Consider the following 17,115-nt stretch of genomic DNA (forward strand, 5'->3'; position numbering starts at 1 on the left):
ACAATCAATATGACTCAATTTCGAAAGACGTCGATTTGAGCTTTCTTTCTGTACAAGTATTTTCTAGCAAATATCGAATTCATGAAATTTCCATATCAGGTAACAAAGCATCATAGCTACAAAGAATAAAACCAAGTCTTATAAGCAAACTATATCAGAGCTTGATCTATATGTTCTGCACAAGAATGTACTGTGTTTGAAAGCCCCAAGACGCGGCGAGGTTACATGACCGCCTGGACGAAGACAAAAATGTTCTCAAATATTTAACAGAATACAAACCAGGAGACAAGAATATTAACCGATTACAGCATGAAGAACGCCATGAACGAGGCAGCAGACAGGAGGCCAACGAAGGGCACGGAAATCGTGCCAGCGGCACCCTCCTTCTTGCCAGAGCCGGACGAAGACGAGCTGCCGCTCGAGCCGGAGCTGGAAGAGCCAGAAGTAGAGCCGGAGCTGTGAGCACCGGGGGTATTGGACTCACCGCTAGCCAGAACATTCAGCTTGATGCCGGTGATCTCCTGGCCGTTGGCGCTGTAGACCTTCTGCTTGATGTCGGTGCTCTTGACCTCGACGAGCTTGCCGGTGTTGGCGTCGGAGAGGCCGTTGTCGATCATGTTCTGGACCTTGGAGGGTCTCTTGGGCAGATCGAAGGAGTCGGTGAAGGTGGAGTTGGTGATGAGGGAGGAGTCGCACTTGGGGGCCTTAGCGGAGGTCTGGGTTGTGTTGGAGGCTTGGATGCGGCTCATGTCGAGCTTCTTGTACTGGGTCATGAGGTTGTCGTAGTCGACGAGGAGTGTGACGGTGCTGTTGTCGTTGATCTGGACGAGACCGTAGTCGTTCTCCTCCTGGGTGTATTCGTAAACGAGACCGCCGGAGAAGGACTGGGTCATTTCCTGGCCGTAGAGGGCCTCCACTTCGGTGAAGTAGCGGGGCTGGACTTCGTTGCAGCCGTACTCGGAGAAGAAGACGGGGATAGAGGCGTTGGCGAAGTCCTCGGTGAGGACATCGTAGCCGCTCTTAGTGTAGGACGAGTTGCCGCACCACGAGTAGGAGTTGAGGCCGAAGAAGTCCGATTGGGAATTGGCGTCGTCCGCGCACATGAAGTAGTTGAGGGTGTCCATGAGGATAGGACGGATATCAGCAGCAGAGTACCCAACAGGAATGCTGCGGTTAAGGTTCTTTGCGATGTAATCCTTCATGTCACGCTGAATTGCCTAGAAAAGTGTCAGTGGACAGGCAATCGTAAGTTGTTGGGATGGATGACGTACCCGGACATAAGTGGGAACGTTCTTGACACTCTGCTCGTTGATGACCTCGTTTCCGGCGAAGAAGGCCAGGGTGTTGGGGAAGTTCTTGAACGCTTCGACGACACCAAATACCTGCTGGAAATAGACATCGTTGTAGGTGCTTTCAGGGTCGGTTCTGTCAAGGTATCCGCCATACAGAGGCGAGTTGACATCCAGGATCATGTAGATACCAGCTGCGTTGAAGATGGATGCGCACTCGTCGTGGTTGAGACTCGGCGACAAGTTGTAGATACGGATGGTGTTAACCTGTTTTCGCATAAGTAATGCAACGAATTTTGCCTGGGAAAACAGTGAATCTTACGCCCAAACGCTGCATGAGAGCGGCATCCCGCAAGCACGCATCAGGATCGCTGAGAGGATCTTTGTCCTTGGTGAAGCCAGAGGAACCGCCAGGCTGGTAGCTGTTGGACAAGAGAACGGATGATCAACAATTCCGCTTTCAAATGGTCGAGCATCGCGGAGAGTAAATTCTTACTCGACACCCAAGATCTGGAACCGAGCACCGGTTTCACTGTTCACAAAGTCCTTTCCCTTGACCTCAATAGGAACGACGGCGCTGGCAGTGGTCGCGAGAGCGCAGACCGCCGTGAGAAGGCGAACGTAAGTCTGCAAATCATTCTCAGTATATAAATCAAGAGATCAAACAGCGCAAGAACTATATAATGAAATTATTGGAAATTGAGGCGTGACGAACCGGAAGCATGGTTGAACGTGGCAGAACAGTATTGTCCCGATGTGGATTAGATGCTGAACGATTGGATGGACCCTTTCACAGGGAGTGCCGAAGCGAAAAGAGGGGCTTAGTTAAAGGGTTCAAGGGTCTTCAAAAGAATGACTGAAGTTAGGGAGGTGTGTAAACAGAACAGAAGGAAGCGACCGTGGCGATTAAAAGATATAACCAACGCGACAAGGAGAAAGGATTTGAGGACGAAGGAACAGAAGGGAATAAGGGAGTAGTAGTAAGGGGAAGAGGACTGAGCAAGATCTTCATTTTGGAAACAGATAGGGCCAAGAGTAATTATCAGCGCCCAGGAGTCAAATTAGACGATTTATCAAGGCTAAAAGCTGGGCACAAATGGCACAATGAAGGACAGTGGAGCATCGTGAGAGTGAAACAGTGCGGCCAAGCGGCGCTAACAACAGTCCGGCGCATCCACTACGCCAGCGTCTCACCTCGAGGTTGCAGACGCTGGGATTGGGTCTTTCCATGATCCAAAAAGAGTCAGACATCATACAAAGTGGTCTTGGATGTTCTTGGGCCGTCCTGTGTAGAATTTGGCTGCCTTCGAATGAGTTACAACCTCAAAAGAGAAAACAACAGCTAACCGAATTTTACTTTTTCTTCAAAGACCGTCTTTTTCACCCTGCTAGAACAACTGATCCTTCTAAAATACAACCCAAAGCAGACCCATCGTAATGGAGAATTCGGAGACAGAGGAACTACCGGGGCTCAGCCACCCAGCAAAATGTGGTGTCTGGCCAGGTCCGGGGCCAAGGAGACCGATGATAGGCGAAAGGGGAGAAATACACATAAATAGAACGAAAAGTCATGGCGCCGAGAAATACCAAGATGGTCCGCCACATCGGCGGCCAAGACACAATGCAAATGTACAGGGGTGGAAGAAGAAAGGTCACCAGTAGTGGAGATTGTTGCGAGCGCCACTTGAGAGAGAGATTTGATGAAAGGAGAATCAGATAGGTCAGTCTGGAGAAGTTACCAGGCCACGGCCCAGCGTGGACCGGAAGCTCAAGAAACAAAGGCCAAGACTCCTATTGCGGGAAAGGGTGAAATGACGGAGAGGCGGAGGGTAAAGTACTGTGGAGGGCTGCTTTCTTATGACATCTATTCGACGCCGTGGTTGTCAGCACTGCCACCCTCGCCAGTGAAAGAACCCAATTTGAGACCGGCGTCCATGGCGACCATTTCGGCCAAGATTTCCAACACGTCCTTAGGGACGGTCTTGTCATATATCGAGATCAGGTCCTTGGGCTGAGGGTAGACCTTGAGAGCCTTGTAGAAGCACAGAGCAGCTTCAATCTGGTCGGAGCCTATATGCGAAGGTGTGTGAGTCGGACTTCCGTGTTGTTGACCCTGATGAATTGAGATGTTGATCATACCTTCGGCACACAGAGACTCTCCGCGAGCAACTTGACCCATGAAATAGGCCTCCTTCTCTTCCAAGTCCGTTGGGAAACCTTCATCCTTGGCCTGCTGAACAGCCTTCTTGATGGCTTCCCGCTGCATAGCACCCTGGGCTTCTGCTTCCTCCTTCACAGCACGCGCAAGTCGACGGTTGTTTCTCTTCAAGCTTCTGCGGAACTCCGGATCGGTCTGTCTCTTGTGGTCAAAGTATACGGCATAGGCTACAGGATGAGTCAACTTCAATCGGGATAGATGCGATCGATGGGTTTCCTCGGCACTTACCCAAGACGCCGGTCAAGATGGTGCCGGCAGAAGCGGCCACCAAAGTTGAGGTCTTCATGTTGGTGCGGAGAGAGGAGCGTTTTAATTAAATCTAGAAGGATAGAATACAATCGGAGAAGTAGAAAGAGAATTAAACAATCTCTCGTAGTTCCAACAGGGGATGGCAAGGTATTCCCTTTGACGACTGGAAGTTTTGGTGACGCCGGTCTTGAGCTTGTAACCGGGCAGCCGCGATAATTTTGAAGCGCGGGATCATTGTTGTTCCGCCTCGGGGTTTCTGTCCCGCTTGAGCGCCCAACGGGACAGCTACCTATGACAATCAGCTCGTCATGTTGCAATGCTTGCGCTTTTCCTCAGCTTTTTCATAGCTTATCATCTAATCGATCTGACCGCGTGCTGACCGTTTCAGTCCGAAAATATGGAAGGCCGCGGGTTGACCCTCCGAAGTAGAACGCGCCGTGCTCGTCCTCAAATCAGTGCTCCAAAGCCCATATCCGGACCGCTTCCACCTAACAACAAGAATACCGATTCGGGCCAGGGAAACAATATCTCTCAGTCAGCGTCTCGTGATCGAATCCCTACGAATGGCGCGACCTCAGATCTAGTAAAACGGAGATACTCAACGCGATTCAATCAAGCTCCGGAATTCGATGCCAGCACCCCCCCTGTCCCTGGTCTCCCTGCGGCAGCAAGCAACTATGGCGGACTGGGTCCTCCAGAAGCCAGCAAAAAGCCGTCGTCGGACTCCTCCGGGCCGCCGCAAGTTGATTTGAATGCATTGAGGGATCCAAGTCTGCCGGTAGACAGATGTGAGTCGCTTTGAAGCTTAGCTACCGTTCTGGGCAGATCTCATGTAGGCTAATCCGGCATGCTCCCTTGTAGATGTAGCAAACCTGCTCGCCAATGCTACAGAAGAAGAAATCGAAGAGTATCAAAACAGTCTACGGAAAGTGAGAAACCGAACGTCCACCGACCTTCAGCAGAATGTGTACCAGAATCGCACCCAGTTCATCAAGATCAGTAAGGAGGCGGAGAAGCTTAAGGGCGAGATGCGGACACTACGCACTCTGATGGCGGAGCTCACCACCGCTCTGGGCCAGACAGCTATTGGAAATGGCCCCAATCCTATGTCACCGACGGCGGATGACTGGGTACCGAAGCGCAATGCGAATCGCAGTTCAGTAGCCAATCTTGAAAGCATGTGGAATGTCCAGCTTCAAACACTATGGAAGACGGTGGAAGGATCGCAAAAGTTCTTGCCTGTAGCTCCAGGTCGGCATATTGTGATGGAGACAGGGCAGTGGGTCGAGCTGGACTCGGCCACGTGGAAGCCTAGGCGCCCTGTTCATATCGTGCTTCTGAACGACCATCTACTGGTGGCCGCGAAAAAGCGAAAGCGGGTCGACCAAAGCAACCCCAACCATCGAGGGCCGGTTCCGACGAAACTTGTTGCTGAGGAGTGTTGGCCTTTGCAAGATGTTGACATGATTGACCTCGGCGCCAATATGGGCACTGGGGCAGCCCGCGAAGAAGCCGAAGAGCGGGGCATTGCAAACGCAATCAATGTCCGAGTAGGCTCAAAGACTTTCACGTATCGCCACGACAAGCGCGATAGTTCCGACAAGAGCGAGCTTCTTGCGACTTTTCGAAAAGCGGTGGAGGACCTTCGGCGAACACTGCGGTCTGAAACAGAAACGGCCACCAAGCCCACTGATGGATTTGGCTACGCAGGCGTCAGACATTCCGTTTCCCAAAAGTCAGATCTCAATGGTTCAGACGCTTCCCGCGACAAGCCCGAAGTTCGCATTGATGTTGATGGAAAGCAGCAAAATATTCGATGGGTGGATGGACAAGTGGATGAACTCGACATCGACATCGCCCTTCAACGTTTCGAAGAAGCAGTTTCTGGCATTGAGCGGCTCAGAAAATTAGCCAGGGGCTTGAAGGGAAACTCGGTTGCGCAGCAAATCATCAACAGCAAGGTTGATGAACGCGCGGCAAAGCTGGCCAGTGTCTTATCACGAGCATTGGCTGGCACTCACTCGTTCTTGAATGCCACCAAGACGAACGTTACCTGGCTCACTCGTCTAGGCTTTGAGGATCAGGCTCGGGAAGCGTACTTGAAAGCCCGATCTGATGTGATCTCCAAACGAGTCCGGTAAGTCTTTATCGCCAGGGCCCCAGGCTCGAATTTAGGACTAATTTGGGACGGATCTAGGGCATGTGTCTTCGAGGGTGATCTCCCCCTCTATATATTCCAGGTTTCCTACGTCTATTTCACCTTGATCAAAAATACACTTAACATCTACCAACAATGCTTCCCGTCTGTTATGACAAGTGCGTGCATCAAGTGGGCCAAACACCACTTGGACGGATTCAATGCGCTTCTCACCCGGCAGCTCAGCAGCGTACAGCGAGGCACGACTGTCTGGCAGAAATGCATCGATATTGTACATGAGCATGCCGACTCCTTGACCGAAGTCGGTGTAGACTTCGCCGACCTTGTTGCCAAGGGTCTGGATCTGCATGATGATGGAGGAGAGAAGCCACAAATGACTCGGTCGGAGTCTCTCATTTCGGGACTGGCGGATGCTGCACGGGACCATGCTTTTTGATAAGAATATCAGGAGGTCAGGCTATTAGGTGTTTCTTCCTGCGGGCTGCGCTCTGGGTATTTCATTTAGATTTCGATCAGACTCAAACATGACTAACATTTATGCCTGTAAACCAAGATTCTCAAATCATTCCGCAAATTCAGAAACCTCTGAAAGGAACTTCTATCTATTCCCCATTATCTTTGGTAGCTGCAATAGCGATCAAAAAGCGAGGTCGCCCGGTATTTGCTGGTGCTCTGATCATAGCTGAAGGTATTAACGGACGGAAAGGACCAATAGGAACTATACTACACTGGATTCGCGGCTAGGGTCTTTCGTATGTTTGGCCTGATCAATGAGCATTCAGCCCTCGCGCTGAAGATTCCAAACTATTCAAGGTCGACCCGCTCGTGGTATCTAGCTTATGATTGGGGCTGTCAATGCATTCAGGATGGTCTGGGGAATGGGGATAGACACTGTTTGGGCCAAGTTAAGCACGTACCTACTGTGGTCAACGGTAGCCCGTGTTTAAGGAATCTCTGGTTGGCTCAGGGAGAATAGGAATTGGTGGGAAAATGGACTCATCTAACTATTCCATTCTCTGTGCTCTTCTAGTGCTTTGGGAGAGGGGCTTGAAATGGGCGGCGGGATGCTGGAAATATTTATAGTTGGCAAACATAGTAGGCGCTATTTGTACCAGTATGTGTAGAGGACCTGAGTTAGGATTTCGCTAGATGCAGAGAATTAATGTACAAGTGAGGTATGCTATATAGACTATGTCTATGTCTATCACCAGTCAATGCTTTTTATATCGTGTACCATTCATAAATATTCTCGTCATGGCGCCCGTTCTTAGCGGAAGATTTTTTCCGCCGTACTGGCTTGGCTGCTTTATCAAACGCTGAAGGAGGAGACCATGCCAGATCCCAAATCTCGGGATCACTCATGACACTGCTTCGTTGTAAAACTCCAAACCGGAAGTCAAGTGGCTCGCCTCCGTCGCCGGGATCAGAAGGAAGACGCATATAGTACCGGACGCTGTCAGGGATTTCCTCCTTAACGTGGCTGATCATAATGAGAGCCTGCTCGTCGGATAGGCCTCGGTGCCGTACTTCACTAGGCTTGACATTGGAGCCCTTGAGCCACGTAGCCTCTGTGCTTGCTGTGCGCCTCGTGATGGAGCTCTTGAGGTTGCCGCGCATCTCACCGGCCTCGAGGAAGTGGATACACTTGTCTCTGAGGGACGCAGACATGTTGGAGAAAGGCTCGTCAAGGATAATGATATCTGGCTTGTGGATCAATGCGCGAATGAAGAGCACGAGGCGTTGCTGGGCAGTGCTGAGTTCTCCGAACCGTATAGAGTCGGCATACTCGACATCGTAGTCTGTGGGCACGAAATCGCGATTTTTGGTAGTTTTGAGTTGCCCGATATTGGGGAATAAGTCCATCGCGCGGTAATTCACACCAGGTGGTTTCTGTACAGTTGTGACGGCTGCATCTGGGTCTAATTCGGCTTTGAAGAACCTCAGCGCTGCACTCACGTCCAAGTCTCGTTCATGATCCAAAGTCGGCTTGGCAAGGAATGTTTCGGCAAAGGCAGACTCAATGGCCTGGCGAATGCTAAGTTGACGGGGAAAGAAAGCATGAATTTCGGGGGACGAATGACCAAGGCGTGATTGAAGCTCAAAGATCGAAATGCCCGGCTTGCCCGCCTCGGGCAAACGAGAGCGCCCAAAGACCTTGATCGGCAAAGCGTAGGTTTGTGGATGGTCCGATGTAATCAAGGATAGTAATGTGGTTTTCCCTGAACCATTGGCCCCAAGTACAACCCAACGCTGGCCGCGACGAACGGTCCAATGCAGTCCCTCCTTTTTCTGATCGCTGACCGTTTGCTCCCATCCGCCAAGAACGACCTTGTCGCCGTATTGCACACGAACCCCTTCCATCTCGATCAACGGCTCTCCCCCATGAGTTGTCACTGCAGTGCTTTGACCCGAACTAGTTTCGATAAGGTTGAGATCCCAGAGCAGTTGTCTATCCAGAAAGCCCGACTCCATATCCTTTCGAGCGTCCTGCAGTATCTTTTGTTCCTCTTCACTGAGTGTTGGGGACTTCCTGGTCTTCTTTGTAAGATGCTTCCAGACGCGCATGACTTTGTCCGCTTCCGACCTTGTGCCCTGGAACAGGATCTGGTTGGAGTTCCCCAGAAGAAGAATGTGAGTGATCCAATCCGGAAGATTGTCCTGCGGCCTCAAGGCGAGGATCAATCTTGGCGAGGCCTTCACTGCTAGGCGTTCGAGAAGACCGGAAATACTCCGAACTGTAGCTGGATCGAGGCCCACTAAGGAGATGTCAACACCCTTCTCATATGTTCACTTGTTATGGACAGTGACTTACTGAAAGGTTCATCAAGCAGTAATAGTTCCGGCTCACTGAGAAGGGCCTTTGCGATTCGCGCACGCCTTGTTTGGCCATTGCTCAGATTGGCAACAGGCATGTCGAGCAGCTCGCCTAAGCGCAAGTCGGTGATAACCTGCGCTAACAACTCCTCATTTCGGACCGTTCCATCCTCCTCTCCCTCCAAGGGATTCAGAGAGGTTTGACCCCGAAGATACTGGCGAACAGTCCAGTCGGTTTCTTCCCGGAGGCTCTCATACCGAGCACTCAGGTACGCGCCCCGAGTGCCACCGATTGCCTCTGAACCCTCCCCACTGAATCCAATGTATTGAATTGCATTTCCCACAAACCGTAGCCGAGGGTCTTTGGTCGCGATCTCGTCCGTGAGAAGGAAAGGATAACTGCGAGCGGTGGGTGGAAGACAGATGTACTGGCCGCGGAGGATGTCAAGCAGCTGGGTCCTCCCCAACGAACCGATCACAGCCCAATGTTGTAGACTTTCCTTGCCCTCGGGGGCAGAAGGAGTTGGCTTCGAAGGTAGGACAAAATTTAAGTTTTGGAAGAGAGGGCGGTTACGGCCTTTGGCCGCATCGTCGGGAGTAGGATAGTTTTCGTAAAAAGTTCCATCTTGGATGCGAATTAGCGGCGGTGCCAAGGAGGAGCCATGGCGAGCAATGCGGATGAAACTCGACGGTCTGAGGTGGCAGAAGCGCGATATTGATCGTCTGAGCAGCATATTCTTGTAATTGTTGTCGCTCCCTCAAGGAGCCGTCGCATACGGCTTGAATGAAGATGACTGCTGATCTCCGAGTTCGCTTGAGGTCGGCCTTAAGTCCGAGGCTGCAATCCCCGAGTAGGGGCACGTGATCATTTTAAAGTATGGGGAAGTACCAAGGTATTTGGAGTCAAATAGAAACCAATGCAATCAACAAACAAATCAGAAAGAATTCTAGTGCGCAATCGAAGGCGCTTGATAGCATTCTGGTAGTGGGAAGGATTCGACACCTACACCTTACGCATGCATCTAAATAATGGCACAATAGGACGACTTTCCTCGACTGCGACTATATAGTACTGGATTATTCCGATCTTCCAGATACGGAAGCCAAATGATAAAACCGGTAGTTACCACAAACTTTCTAGCTCAACATTCCTCGTCAACATGCTGCAATGTGCAATTGGCACTGTTTGAAATGTCTTCATCCATTCCAGCTTCGTTCGACCTACCCTGTCTCTCTGTCGCCGGATGACGACCGAACTCCGATAAGCGTCGGCTAAGATCAACTCCCCTCACTCGATTTTCAATGCACGTACGGACGTACGGAGTGGGTGACTGGGAAAGCGATCTTCTGAATTCCCGAATGTCTCTCACCAAATGATACTTTCTTGAAGTTTCCCCTCTTGAATCCCCTGAATCGCGGCCTTTATCATACCCCCTCTACAAGATACGTAAGATAACATGACTGTTTACCCCTCCACCACTAATGGCCGGTATGTCGAGTGAAGGTCCGCCCCTCAACCTGTTAAAGATCACTATCTTGGTCAAACTATTCCCATAGGTCGACTCTGACTTTTGTTCATGCAGTTCAGAGTCAGAAGAAATCTCTCCATTAGATTCTATTCCCTCACTCCCCTTATTTCTGGAGGCACAGAAAGTCTCGCAGCACAATGCGGGGAAAGTTGCGGTGATAGATGCGGCCAAGGGGGAGCAATTCACTTACACGCAGCTTTTAGTGGATACGGCAGCGTTGAAAAAGATCATTCTCGAGGAATTGGGGCTTAAGGATCTGCAAGAAAGACGCATCGCCTTCCTGGTCCCAAATGGATACGATTATGTTGTTACCCAGTGGGCTATCTGGGCTGCTGGCGGCGTTTGCGTTCCCCTCTGTACGTCTTTTAAGCGTCGACTGTCGTAAGACTACTAATATCAAATGCCAATTGAAGGTACAACTCACCCGGTCAAGGAATTACTTTATACAATAGACGACTCGGACCCATCCTTGGTCATTCTGCACCCTACGTTCGCCAAGTTTAACGAGCCGCTACGTGAGTCAATAACCAAGGATGTACCATTCATGGCTCTCCGGCCTTTTCATGCGATAAAAGATCTCTCGTCGAATTCTCTGCCTACGTTCGGCCCTGAGTCCTCCCTTGATCGAAGGGCGCTGATGATCTACACATCTGGTACAACGTCAAAACCCAAAGGCTGCGTCACAACGCAGAAGAACATCACCTTCCAAGCGAGATGCCTCGTCGAAGCGTGGAAGTACAGCCCGTCGGACCACCTCATCCATGTCCTACCGCTTCATCACGTCCATGGGATCATCAACGGCCTAACAGCTAGTTTCCTCAGCGGAGCTACGGTCGAGATGTACCCCAAATTCGACCCGCAAGTCATATGGAACCGGTGGCAGGATCAGGGCTCCTCTACGATGTTCATGGCAGTTCCGACGATATATTCTCGATTGATCGATTACTTCGAAGCCAACCTACGCGGCACAGACAAGGAAGCCGCTGCGCGAAGTGGCGCCAACTCCTTGAGGCTCGTTGTAAGCGGCTCCGCGGCTCTCCCTACCCCTATCAAAACCAAGTTTGCCGCAATCACAGGCCAAATCCTTCTGGAGCGCTACGGCATGACCGAGATTGGCATGGCGCTCAGTTGCGGGCTGGACGTCGACAAGCGGATAGACGGCAGCGTCGGCTGGCCTCTGCCTGGCGTACAGGTGCGGCTGGTCGACAAGGAGACGGGCGCAATCATCGAGACTGCGAACGAGGACGGTATGATCGAGATCAAAGGGGATAACGTCTTCCTCGAATACTGGCGACAGCCCGACGCAACAGCCAGGGAGATAACTGCAGACGGATGGTTCAAGACCGGGGATGTCGCACGGCGCGATGATTCCGGCGCATACTACATCCAAGGCCGGGCGTCGGTCGACCTGATCAAGTCTGGCGGATACAAGATCTCGGCCCTAGAGGTGGAACGGAAGATGCTGGGCTTGGATGCCATTGAAGAAGTTGCGGTTGTGGGTCTTGCGGACGAGGAATGGGGCCAGCGAGTCGCTGCTGTTGTCAAGCAACGGCCTGGGGTGAGATATTTGCCTGTCTCGAGCACATCTCTCGCAAAGCATTAACTGACGGACCTGCAGACCGAGCCGCTGGAACTTCAGAGCCTTCGTGCGGAACTTAAGCAGGAGATGGCCCCTTACAAGATTCCAACAGTCTTGAAGGTCGTCGACAGCATTGAGCGCAATGCGATGGGTAAGGTGAACAAGAAGATAATCGTACGGAAATACTGGCCTGATAAGGCTTGATCTAGAACCGTCGCTGGACTGCGCCGTATAATAAGCGTTATGAGTCACAGCCCTTCTATATAAATATTCCTTGACAAAGACTGGAAGCCTCGATAGTGTCTGCATTGCTCTACACGAGCTATACCCTCTCATGTACCATCTGCAAAAGAGAGTCTTATGCGGGTGAAATGCTCAACGACCGCATACCTCTAAATAAATTATGGAGTACTATACATTGTAAATCACACAAGAGAACCAGTAAGGACTGTGTAATGAATACAAATGTTACAAGAAAAAAGAAAACAGGCGAGTGAATCGGATCAAGGCTTGACAACACTCAAGAAAGGAAGCGTCAAGTCATTGAAGAAAGTCACAGCTCCGTCCGAAGTGGCAGTGGTAACATTGCCCTCGGAAAGACCACACACCGACGCAAAGGAACCGTACTGCTCCCTCTTCTTGGCCACCAGCGCGGTATACTGGTCGAGCGGGCAGCTGCTTCCAGGTCCAGAGCGGCAAGACGGAACGGCTATGGATGTTAGTCTCGCTACAGTAATATGTTGCTGTGGCAGATGCAACGGGGCAAACTTACGATAGACAGCGTCATTTAGGCGGATACGGACATTAACCGAGGTCTTGCCGTGGGATGTGCAGTTGAGACGCTCGAAGGCGATGGTCCCCCGCATAGGGTTTACGCGAGTGCTGACGTAGATCTACAGGCAACAGTTAGACTTGGGTTGGATAAGGGAAAAGCTAGCATACCCTTTTCTTATCCATTTTATCAGCGGCAAGGGGTTCCTGCTCGTCGAAGACGCCTAGGAGGGAGGCGAGCTCGTTGATCTGGTTGTCGTGCGTGAAGGCGACGATGAGAGGAGGGAGCTTGCTCGTGCCGGTGGTCGTGTTTGCTGCCGCCGATGGCCCGTCGTCGAGCAGGTTGACGATGCCCTGGAGGACGGGGAGCATGACGGTCATGTTCTTTCCTGCGCCGGGACCTGGAATTGACAATAGTTTCAGTGGCCGTTCGTCTCACTCCGTCTCTTTGTCCAATTTGTACAGGAATCACTCACCCGTGCCGTAGTAATAACGAAGATCCTGACGGTATTCGTACTGAAGGATTTCGTTAGGCGTGAAGACACCGCACCAGGGACTGGTGCTGCCGGTAATTTGGGTCTCGAAACCACAAAGGTACGGGAAGAGCGAGACTTGGTCATCAGTTAGAGTGAGGTTACCAGAGATCTTCTTGTTGAGTCTTTCGGTGATGGGTGGCAGATAAATCTTGTCCCACGTCGAGGCATAGGTGCCTCCGCTGGTGTCCTTGAAATTAGGACACATGTCGGATGTCGCAAGAGAGTTGCCGGTGGCTGCTGCTACGTCCGGATTAACGACATAGATGTCGCCGTGGGTGGAATTGGGTCCGAGGTAGCCACGAGCAAAGAGTCTGTCAGATATTAGGAGAGTCTAGTTTTGCAGATAGAGGTTCTGTGGAATACCTAGCAGAGTCAATAGTGCGTTTATAGTCGTTCGCCCATAGCAAAAATGGCGTATTGTCTTCGTAGAATGAAGGGTACCGAAACCGAAGGTCAACTCCAAGATTGTACCTACCAGTGTATCAGCATCGTTCATTCCAAAAGAGCTGGCCGACAGAAAATACTCACAGTTCCTTATACCCAGTGACGGAGACTTGCGCTATCTGCTGATCAGGGTATCTCAACACCGGAGCCCAGTCAGAGATAAAGCTCAAAGACCCAGAGGCTTTGAACTTCGCAGATTGGAACTATAAACTCAGCAATTGAGCGATGTTACCACGACGAGAAAACATACAGCATTGTAAAGCGCTTGCCACTGTGCATAGGCACCAGGATCAGGATATCTGCTGCCATGGCGGACAACGTAGATCGCCTGATCGACGGAACATTGATCTGGAACGTCAGACGAGATCTTATTGACGTTAGGTCCTGTTCACGTAGGAAGATCAGTATATAAAAATAACATAGTTCAAAAAAGAGCATACCAGCGAACCATGGAGAGTTAGCTCCCAGATGTTCAAGAGGCTCCAAAGCATGAACTGAGGTTGCATAACCCAGGCTGAGAAGCCAAAGAGTCTGAAGAGTCGGCCTCATTCTCTGATTTTGTGAGTTTGACACTCAGTTTGAGATAATGTAGAGAAGAGAAGATATCTGGCTGTGAGATATTTTAACAGCCTCCATGGTGCGACTCGTGGTATTTAAGATATCCAAAAACATCCTCCTCGAAAACAAGCGTCGAAGACGGGCAAATTCAAGCCATCGCGAGCCAAGTGTCTCCACCGGTTCTCTGTAGCCGAAGGTGATGTCTCGGTTGTATCGGTTGATTGTTCGACGGTGGTGAGAGGAGGAAATGCCCAGACTGCGGAGAGTTGACTCGGCAGGCCGTTCACCTACAGCAGATCCGCCACGTGCGTCGAGTGGCCGTTGAGCCAACCAAGGCACTAGATAATGCGTTTAATCTATCTCCTTGGAGCTTTAAATTAATTAATTTTGCGTTCCTAGGACCTAAGAGGTTGCAGATACCCGAGATAACGCACTGGATGCTTGCCATGGTATTTCGACAAAGATGAACCGAACCGTACTGGTACCAACTCCGAGCACTAAGTGAAGCCGTTACATTTGATAAGCAGTCGTTAAGTCTGAAAAATCCACCGAGAATCTCTGTCGCCCTGAAAATCGCCTTCTGCATCCCCGATATCACCGATAAATGCAGTTATGCCCTTTGCCTCTCTTTGCTTAGCCTTATTGACGTTCTCCCGGTTGAGCACGGCCCACAAGACACTAACCACAACGATATTCGCAAGGAGGTACCCTAATGCAAATCCATGGCCAACATAGTAGCGCGGGCTGCTTTCAGTCCGATACAGTTGCGTGCCCATGACAGCTCCCAAGTTTCCGATCGAGATCTGCATCGCGTTGGCTATAGCGCGCTTGGTTTGCCCGGAGACGTTGTTGGCCGGCCAAGACAGCACGATGGCCACCGAAGGGTAGATGCCGCCAGCGGCGAAGAAGACCCCAGCGTAAGATACGGATGCTCTCTTTGAAGTGAGAAGAAGGATGTATCCGATGCAGGCGAATGTGGTCGAGCCAATGATGAATGGTGCGCGGCGCCGAGTGCGTTCAGAGAGGATTGCGACGATGATTGTCAGAATGAACCCCAAGGCATAAGGAGGAACAGTAAGCAGCTGGGCCTTGGCAGCCGAATAACCCAGTTCCTTGATGATCGTGGGCTACATTCATTATCAGATAGCGACATAGTCTATGGTGTCGACGCATCTTACCATGAACAGCGATAATGTGTACAAGGGCAGAGACATCGTGTGGAAGCAGAGCCCGTACAACCAAACCTTAACATCTTTGAACGCAGCAAACACTGCCGTCCAACTGAACTTTTCGTCCTGAGCGGCATCGCTATCCTTCTTCAGGCGGAATTGGATGAACGCGCGCTCCTTGTCTGTCAAGAACTCTGCAGTTGCAGGGTAATTGTAGACCCAGAAATAAGCGACAATGGACATGACAACAGTCGCCAGTCCTTCCTTCGAGCTAGTCAGCTAAATCATCGTTTAAGAACGCTTGGTATCGCGCCCTACCAATATAAAGATCCATCTCCAGCCATTGTAACCACCAACACCACGCATATGCGCAATACCCTGCAGATCGTCAACGGGATGCTAATTATCTTCTGGTTTGCGTTGTGCCTACCCAGGCGAGAATGCCTCCAAAAGCACCAGCGAGCGATGCAGCGCTGAAGAAGAGGGCCACCCGATAGTGCTGCTCATTTCGCTTATACCACATAGAAAGATAGAAGACGACGCCCGGAAACAGTCCGCTTTCAGCAATCCCCAGGGCTACAGACGTCGAAGCGCCACGCCTCAACGGACTACAAGGCCCATTGAGACATGGGCCCCTTTCGAGTCAGCACTTCTTTTAATTATATGCAACGTCTGTCAATTTACCTGTCCGTGATGTCAGGTATCCAGCGTAATTCTGGACAACCCCAAGAAGCGTGGCAACGATGCCCCAGATCAATGTGAGGGTCGGGAGCCATATCCGAGGTGTAGTCCTCTTTAGCACGATATTGGAAGGGACCTCGAAAGCGACGTAACCAATGAAGTAGAGTGTGAGACCTGTAAGATACATGTTGCCCGCTTTAAAACCACACTGTCATCAGCATCGGATTATGCGAATAATCGTGAACAAGGCCACGCACTCATTCCAATATCCGTAGCCATACCCTCCAAGCGAGCGTTGCCAACTAGAAGCTTTGAATAAGCATTCGATAATTCTTTTTGGCTTGAATCGACAAATTCAAGAATCTACGTACCATTGCTTCTGTCTAAGAAGGACAGAAGATATAGTATCGTCAATGGTGGAAGCAGTCGGTAATCCAGCTTACGCAACAGCGCCTTTTCATTGATATCGAATTGACCTCCTTCTAGGCTGCTCTGGGAGAGCGTATTTGATTTCATCGGTAGCGATGCAGGCTTCGAACTTGTCTTTTCCTCAACTAGAGCCATAGTTTCGAGCAGCTCTACCTGGTGGGGTGTTGCTCGACACTGGGACAGTTGAGGGAGCTTTTAGGTGCAACGGTATTGCCGAACAGACAATAGGTGACTATTAAGAAGGTTCTGAGAGGGCATCAAGCGCCATATGGCATACAGAACACAGCACACCATCCTTGTCGTAATTGCGCGATAGGGACAATGACGGACGCGGACTGAGGAAAGACGATCCCGCATAGCCATAGACAAGAAAATATAGTCCTTCGAATGTCCGACCAATAATCCCGATTGACTGAGACTCCAATGTCAATATGACATTCTTGTGAAGATATCTGATAGCCATGCTTGATGAGCAATCGGACCTCCCCAATCTCGTCATCGCGGAGGTGGGGTGCATATTTGGAGGTCGACAGCATAAAGCAAGGACTATCGTCGAACCGCAGGATGCAGGGAAAGCGTCAACCGTCTTTGTTTCTGCTTTAGACTAGATCTGCGCGTGGGCTTCACAGCCACCAAGCCAGCTTCTTCTGGCTTCCTCCCTATCACGCCATCCGCACAAGTAATGGAATCA

The 17,115-nt window shown here is 50.8% G+C and overlaps 7 protein-coding genes across 7 annotated transcripts; 2 read left to right on the forward strand and 5 right to left on the reverse strand.

Moving 5' to 3' along the window:
- Positions 1–302: 302 nt before the first annotated feature.
- On the reverse strand, positions 303–2,013 carry gel2 (1,3-beta-glucanosyltransferase gel2; the record flags this gene model as incomplete). The annotated part of the gene is made up of 5 exons (XM_033555115.2): positions 303–1,217; positions 1,272–1,556; positions 1,612–1,711; positions 1,786–1,916; positions 2,005–2,013. 5 exons carry the CDS (start codon positions 2,011–2,013, stop codon positions 303–305), a joined length of 1,440 nt encoding a protein of 479 aa, XP_033411006.1.
- A 1,140-nt stretch (positions 2,014–3,153) lies between these two features.
- Positions 3,154–3,793, reverse strand: ALT_0346 (TOM complex receptor protein TOM20; the record flags this gene model as incomplete). Its single annotated transcript, XM_033555114.2, has 3 exons — positions 3,154–3,359; positions 3,429–3,674; positions 3,736–3,793. The coding sequence occupies 3 exons, from the start codon at positions 3,791–3,793 to the stop codon at positions 3,154–3,156; spliced, it is 510 nt and encodes a 169-aa protein (XP_033411005.2).
- Positions 3,794–4,153: 360 nt separating this feature from the next.
- ALT_0347 (exocyst subunit EXO84) lies at positions 4,154–6,350 on the forward strand (the record flags this gene model as incomplete). The annotated part of the gene is made up of 3 exons (XM_033555113.1): positions 4,154–4,544; positions 4,618–5,893; positions 5,954–6,350. 3 exons carry the CDS (start codon positions 4,154–4,156, stop codon positions 6,348–6,350), a joined length of 2,064 nt encoding a protein of 687 aa, XP_033411004.1.
- A 785-nt stretch (positions 6,351–7,135) lies between these two features.
- Positions 7,136–9,597, reverse strand: ALT_0348 (putative ABC transporter; the record flags this gene model as incomplete). The annotated part of the gene is made up of 3 exons (XM_033555112.2): positions 7,136–8,670; positions 8,727–9,421; positions 9,506–9,597. 3 exons carry the CDS (start codon positions 9,595–9,597, stop codon positions 7,136–7,138), a joined length of 2,322 nt encoding a protein of 773 aa, XP_033411003.2.
- A 588-nt stretch (positions 9,598–10,185) lies between these two features.
- Positions 10,186–12,040, forward strand: ALT_0349 (acyl-CoA synthetase; the record flags this gene model as incomplete). Its single annotated transcript, XM_033555111.2, has 4 exons — positions 10,186–10,217; positions 10,312–10,613; positions 10,671–11,815; positions 11,876–12,040. 4 exons carry the CDS (start codon positions 10,186–10,188, stop codon positions 12,038–12,040), a joined length of 1,644 nt encoding a protein of 547 aa, XP_033411002.2.
- Positions 12,041–12,339: 299 nt separating this feature from the next.
- Positions 12,340–14,136, reverse strand: ALT_0350 (3-phytase B; the record flags this gene model as incomplete). Its single annotated transcript, XM_033555110.2, has 8 exons — positions 12,340–12,545; positions 12,609–12,729; positions 12,779–13,008; positions 13,084–13,454; positions 13,507–13,614; positions 13,672–13,790; positions 13,838–13,971; positions 14,028–14,136. 8 exons carry the CDS (start codon positions 14,134–14,136, stop codon positions 12,340–12,342), a joined length of 1,398 nt encoding a protein of 465 aa, XP_033411001.2.
- A 539-nt stretch (positions 14,137–14,675) lies between these two features.
- ALT_0351 (allantoate permease family MFS transporter) lies at positions 14,676–16,511 on the reverse strand (the record flags this gene model as incomplete). Its single annotated transcript, XM_033555109.2, has 7 exons — positions 14,676–15,272; positions 15,324–15,578; positions 15,633–15,692; positions 15,745–15,890; positions 15,999–16,190; positions 16,253–16,297; positions 16,367–16,511. 7 exons carry the CDS (start codon positions 16,509–16,511, stop codon positions 14,676–14,678), a joined length of 1,440 nt encoding a protein of 479 aa, XP_033411000.2.
- Between the last annotated feature and the right edge of the window lie 604 nt (positions 16,512–17,115).

The sequence above is a fragment of the Aspergillus lentulus genome (assembly GCF_001445615.1).
Source record: "Aspergillus lentulus DNA, contig: Alt01, strain: IFM 54703, whole genome shotgun sequence".
Lineage (NCBI taxonomy): Eukaryota > Fungi > Ascomycota > Eurotiomycetes > Eurotiales > Aspergillaceae > Aspergillus > Aspergillus lentulus.